The sequence below is a fragment of the Lipotes vexillifer genome, unplaced genomic scaffold, assembly GCF_000442215.2.
Source record: "Lipotes vexillifer unplaced genomic scaffold, Lipotes_vexillifer_v1.1 scaffold646, whole genome shotgun sequence".
Taxonomy (NCBI): Eukaryota; Metazoa; Chordata; class Mammalia; order Artiodactyla; family Lipotidae; genus Lipotes; species Lipotes vexillifer.
In genome coordinates this window covers 1,149,130-1,155,904 of record NW_006769605.1, presented here as the reverse complement: position 1 = coordinate 1,155,904, position 6,775 = coordinate 1,149,130, and the positions used below count along the sequence as shown (strand labels likewise).

The 6,775-nt window shown below is 44.0% G+C and overlaps 1 protein-coding gene across 2 annotated transcripts in view; it reads right to left on the bottom strand.

Annotated features, from left to right (window-relative positions):
- Window positions 1–6,775, bottom strand: part of DIP2C (DIP2 acetate--CoA ligase C (putative)) — a 366,491-nt gene that overhangs the window by 123,282 nt on the left and 236,434 nt on the right. For both annotated transcript variants that reach the window (XM_007445661.1, XM_007445662.1), the window contains one exon: window positions 1,571–1,705. In XM_007445661.1, coding sequence (XP_007445723.1) covers window positions 1,571–1,705 — 135 coding nt within the window. The remainder of the gene's footprint in view (window positions 1–1,570; window positions 1,706–6,775) is intronic.

Genomic DNA, 6,775 nt, shown 5'->3' with positions numbered 1-6,775 from the left:
CTGAAAAGTGCTTGGAAACCTGAACCTGGTAAATATGAAGGCCTGGAACCTTCACAGTTCTCAGACAGAAGAACCATGACCAGAGAGGGTCTTTCCCATACTGACCGAGGCAAAGTCCTTCCTCCACGGCACAATGTCACAAGAACAGAACTCAATTTTTGGAATGAGTATGACAGAATTCAAGGAAATTTTTCTATCCAATAAAAACCATTTTAATAGATAGTCTCAAAATACTCTATGGGCACTTTCAGAATTGAGACATTAAATATTTTACAATCTTGAAAATACATAAAAATATACAACCCAGAATTCTCAATATCTAAACACAACATTTCCCCATTAAAGAGTCCCAGTTAATCTGGTTTGGATGAATCAGAGATCATTTCACAAGGCCACTGGTGCTCCAGCTTAATTTAGAACACACACAGATCATCCTAGGACCCAGCCCAGAGCTTCTGATGTGTTAGGTCTGGGGTGTGGCCCAGAATCTGTTTTCCAACAAGTGCCCCATGTGGTTCTGGTACGAGACACCATCACAGCACTGAACTGGACAATAGATGAATTTACCTGGGGGAGCAGGTGAAGATGATGAACTTCAAAAACAACAAAGTTACTAAAATGGTGATAAAAAGAATAACAGTAATGACCAATTCAATAAACAATGAACTTAGTAGAGGACTAAAGCAAACCTTCATACTGAGAAGCATTCCAGGGAAACCAATCATACTGGAAACTGGAGTGACTTCAAATGTACTAACAGAGAACTCAGAACCCAGCGACGCTGGGCTCTGACCACAGTGAAGAGGTTTCTGCCTGTTAGAGGCTGGGTCCAGGCCTCCTCATCACCCCGAGTCACAGTGTTACGGACACAAGCATGGTGGGATGGATGGCACACAGAGGCTATTTTGGCCATCTTCCAAGAAAATAACACTTTATATCATCATCGGGTTCCAGTCTAACTTTCATGACTCTGGAAGGTCAAGGAAAGCAGAATAAAGCATGAAGTTCATGTTCGAGTCTGTCACTTTAGGATGGGTAACAGGAATATGTCAGAGCATACCAAGATGAAAGATTCAAGGAATAAGAGGGACCCTGAATGGCTGTATTTATCAAATCACCAATACTTTTTCCAACATGGAGGAAAAAGGACCATCTTTCTTCCAAAGTCTAAAGCACCATTCTGCCCATCTCTGTCCATTATTTTGGTTGTGTTTAGCTCCATCTTGCCCTTCCAAGTAACCATTCACAGTCTTAACACCTGCACTAATTTTCTAATTGTGGAATCAACATTATTCATTAGCAAAAACATCAGAATTTTATCAAATCTTTTTATTCTCATGACAAAATTCCTACAACGTTGACATTTTTCCTACAAGGAATAACTCTTGGCCCCCTTGGAGACAGTTTGCACTTCCTGTAACTATGCCACCTTCTAGGGAGGCTCATAAAGAACCTGATGAGTCAATGAGCCGACTGTGTCACTAGAAGAAACACATCCAGTCAGGGCACAGAAAGCACATCAGCAGAACTTAGAATTTACAAAGGAGGAAAAACTTGCTGGAAGACATACCGTCGCCAGTCTCCATGAGCTCAGCATTGCCATACTTTGGGGCTGTTCTTGACGTCGTAGAGCCCTGCGGCCTTTCTACTTGTATTGAGTGTTCTGAGGTGTAAGTGGTTACATCGGGAGGTGCAGAGTGATTTTCTGTAAAGAAGCAAATTGTAAGTTTTCTGGTTATCATGATACAGTTATTCTGAAGGCTACGTAAGCAATAAGGTTTCAAAAATGCCACATCCTAAGAAGAGAAAAAGATTCTGAATCAAAAACTACTACAAAAATCTCAGCATAAAGATGATCTTTACAATAATAACATCACTACAGGTGCCACATCAATGAATCACTGTAGCACTTTAATTAAAATAATGTCTTCAACTGGCCAAAGGAAAAAGACACTGTAAGTTATGTGTTCATAAAGGAGTAATTTTCTTGTCAGTCACAGTAGAGGCAGTTAAGAGCTCAAGCTTTAGATACAGAGAGCCTGGGGGTTTGAATCCCAGTTCTGCAAATTCTTGAGACCTTGGAAGCATCCTGATCTCTATACCTTGGTTTCTTCATCCATCAAATGGGAATAATGGCAACTACCTCCTTGTTGGGTAGATTAAATGAGTTAACATATGTACTTAGAGCATTTCTTGATAGAAGGTGAACATTTAGGAAATAGTAGCTATTTTATTATTTGTTTTAGCATGAATAATACTGAACAGTCCAGTCATTCAAAAAATACCTGTTTACATCTAATGTGAATGGGGTGCCGTGTTCTGCACAATGAAACGTACAGCAGGCCTTCCCCATAACATTATTTGATGATAAAGTTAAGCACTTAAATGGTTAAATGGGGAAAGCATGATTTTGTATTTATTAAATAAGAATTTAAGGAGAGCATGTCAAATGAGAATGTCCATGTCATTTTACACATACTAAGTTCTAATAATGAGTATTATACTATTAATTTTGATTTGTTAATCCTTACTAGAGAAAAACTTGTCGAGATTCTATAGTTTCACGTGACAGAAGCACAACATTTTATGCTGTTAAAAGGGGAGCAGGTACTGAAAGGCCTTTATCCGCTGTACACTGCCCACCTTGGCACTACACGTGAGGGCCAGTTTAAACTATGAAATCACTAACATAAGGCACAAGAATGAGGAAAAACAGAGCACCGAAGAGATCACATAAAGGACGCTGTTTACAGACTGTGCTAAACTAGAAGCCGGGGCGTGGCCTGTCGACTCTGCTGGGAACATACACATCGGGGACTCAAATTTTAGCCATTCTGCAAATGTCTAGACCTCAAGAAGCCCACGGGTACTCATTTGAGGGTGCAGGTAATTTTAACAAGTAGGCAGACTGGCAAGAACCCAATCTGCCAGAAGTGAAGACTGACTTCTGTGTCAGTGAGCCTGCGTATGTTAAGGGACATTACACTGACTGAGACTTGAGGCCAAGGAATATTAATCTGAATTCCTAAGCAAGCTTCAAACATAGCAACCAGCGCAACCAATGCCGGTGCTTGGACTCGGGAGACCCTCAGTCCTAGGCACACTGACCAGTAAGTGTGTGGAAATGTGCACGGGGGCTGAGGGCTGGGCCGCCAGCAGTTGCCCAACTGGTCCTCAGGTCCGCGTCTCAGAGCTGATCACCTGGGACCGGTTACTGACCTTCCTATGCCTCGGTTCCGCATCCTGTAAAAGGGGGTGACAGTGACAATGCCTACCTCTGAGTTACAGTGGAGATTAACGTAGATAAACAGATACAAGCACTGGTGTCACCAGGCACACAGAAAGACATGCCAGGAGAGGAACACATGGGCAGCTCTCTGCACCAACAACTACTCTTCCAGGGTCTGAGCCTGGAGATCTCTGTGAAGATAACAATCGGCATCAGCCCCTAAACACAGGCCATCAGCAGAGAGTCCAGCTCCCCATTTCTCATCTCCCTGTTCCAGGAGTGTCCAGCCTGTTATGGACTGAACTATGTCTCCTCAAAATTCACATGTTGGAGTCCTAATCTCCAGGACCTCAGAAGGTGACTGTGTTTGGAGATGGAGGTCTTTAAAGAGATGATTAAGGCAAAACAAAGCCACTAGGATGGGCCCTAATTCAATCTGACTGGTGCCTTATAAGAAGAGATGAGGACAGAGATGCCCAGAGAAGATGGCTGCCTACACGCCCGGAAGAGAGGCATCAGGAGAAAGTGCCAACACCGTGAGCTCAGACTTACAGCCTCCAGGATTGTGAGCCACTGAATGTCTCTTGTTTAAACCATGTTTAAGGTGCTTTGTTATGGCCGCCTGAGCCAACTGACACACACCCTTAAGGGCAATTTCTTAGATCTTAGCCCAGAAAAAGAGTACCTGTGAGAGGGAGGAGGGTGCGGCTGGGATGCTTTATCAGATCACTGAGGGGAAGAGCAAGAGGGAGAGAAGAGGACCATTCAAATGACCTCTTTAATATTTCAAACACTGCATTCATTCTTCTCATCTCCTCTACCTGTACTTTTGCCAAATAGACTTTATTTCATGTTTCAAAATGATCTAATTCTCCATGGCTGAGCAGTTAACTCCCTGGGGCCCCATATTTCAAACAAAAATATAATAGATGCCAATGTATGATGAACGACATTTCAAATTAGCCACATAAAACAAAAGCAGCTAAAATGTAAGTTCACTGCATTCCATTTTACTCAGGTTTACTTGTGTTTACGTTATGCTGTAGCTGCATCATTGGTGGCAGCCACTGAGTCTCTGTGTTGGGCAGCAGACGTACTCACTTCCACTTTGAAGTTGGGCAAAATAACGATTCCAATACATCTGGTGATTAAAAAATAGGAACAGTGACAGGTGCATGACTTCAAAGTGCTTTCCAAATTTATGTTAGCTCCTCTCCCCCTCCCTTTCAAACTCCCCACATATGCTGTCACTGTAGGATTATAAGCCCAGCAGCGGGCTTCTGTTAGGAACCCAGAGAACATTCTTCCATTGCAGTGATACATGGTGCCCTATTTTATTTTAATAAACATCAGGACTCCAAGTATTTAACTCTGTTACCTATCTTTTGTGAGTATTGAAAAGACCTCTGTATGTAACAGATGCTCAAGCAACACTTGCTGACAGGTCAGAAAAAGTAGGGTCTCGTTGAAGGTGCAGGGTCGAAGGTCTAAAGTGCTCATCAGCCCCAGGCATGATGCCAATCAGGTCCATACGCAACAGGAGCATTTCAAAGATTAAGAACTCTCATCAGAGCGGGTTCGTATCTTCTAAGCCAGATGACCCACTGTTCCTTAGATCAATTTCCCAACACTTTCAAAATCAACAGAAAAATGGTGGCCAACCTTCCAGCCACCTATCAGGTGTCACCTCCACTGTGACTGCCCCAGAGCTACTGTGACACCTTTGCATCTGCTCCCTGACAGGTGGGTCCTGTCTCATTCACCCCTCTATGGCTTTTGCTCCCAGCAGCTGACATGGGTTCCTTAAGAATCTGGAATCAAGGCACAAGGGGCAGGTGGGAGGGAAGTGTAATTCACCCGTCTTCCATGATAGTTACCTGCTGTTTTGGAGCCATCAGTACCAGGGGTCCCATCTCACTGCATGCCCCTCCCACTCCAGATTTTAGTCTGTTACTCTTGCCACCTATCCACCCGTTTTGGACAGCTGTTTTGGCCATGACTGTTTCAGGTTACTAGCTGGTCTTCCTGCTCAGCTCTGCGTTGGAAATTCCCTGCTTCCTTGAACTAACTCCTTCCTCATCTCCTGCTCTTGAAGGCATCCAGCTCAGTCCAGCTCCTGTGTCCTACTCAGATGCTGAAGTTGTACAACACCCAGCTCATGTCGTTTGCACTCAGCAAATGTTGGAGTGAAAGTTCAAAGAATGAATGAACATAAGAATGAATACACTGGAGCACTTGATGACTAGAGATAACATGCTTCTGGTTCTCACACCGCTGAAAAGCAGCTTTCTTTAATTCTAACTATATGACTGGGAACCTCAGGGATCAGTGGTCAGAGATCCTACCTCCCAGCCTGTTATTTTTCAGTCCCCAAATAACTTCTAAATTAAGAGAAGAAAAAGAGGAAATCTGGTTTTCACATGTAGAAAGCAACATGCTCGTGGTCCACTAACTGATGATAGATAAGGAGAGACGAGTTCAGAGGGACCCAGCCTTCCATCCATCAACAAGGCCCCTCCCGTGTCTCCTACGGTCCATCCAACCTCCACAGTCACTGAGCAGAAAGCGATACAGGCCCTCAGACCACCCATCCACCCAGCTGCCCTGGCTCCCTAAGATGACATGGCTGTGCCCTCCACATGGCAGCAGAAAACCAGTTCCTCAATGAAAATATGGAGGTGACAGGTGGTGAAAGGCATCTGCAACAATGCTGAGGGAAGGAGCTGGCCTCATGGCAGAGCATCCAGCTTGGCTGCTGGAGACGCTGCTCAGCTGCCTACTGCACCGACCCATCTTCCAAGCACAGCTCATGAGAAGAGCAGGACTTCCTCCTTGGCTTCCCCAGCAATGTCCAACCTCCCTGGCTCTGACAGAAGCCCCCAACAGGAGAGCTCTACTGGTGTCTCACCCATGTGTCATACTGACACATGACAATATAAGTGAGGATTTATCTCCTTAATCCTTTAATAATCACTCAGGGACAGAACAGTATACTCTGTTTACCTCTGAGAGTATGTGTGATACTGCTAATGGCGATTCAGTTGCTTTTCAAATTTGCAGACTAAACCTGGAGATAGTTAGAAAGGGCTCAGTGGTTCTATATTCAAACATTTCTCTCGGCCAAGGCTCTCAGAGGTTGACTTTAGAAGCATTACACAGGTTCTCAGAACTGGAACGGCCTCCCTCCCACATTTATGCCACAAAAATCCATAAAGATGGGATAGTTACCGTTAGACAAATCTTGGGATGTTCTAATATCAGAACAGAAATCTTTAACTTCAGACAATAGCTTCTTGACTTTTATATCTGCAAATTCAAATTCATGCTGAAGGGCTCCAATCATCACAAGCCTGTAAAGACCACAGACCCAGCAGGATTGTGATGGGGATACTGGAACTTTTACTGTTTATGCAAAGTTTAATTGCATTTCTGCCTGCAAGGAGCTCTTGTTCTGTTTTTAACAAGCAGGGCCAGGCTGGAACACAGACACTGAGGAGGGAGCAGGACTGGAGAGTCACGAGCAAGTGCTCCTACACGACAGATAGG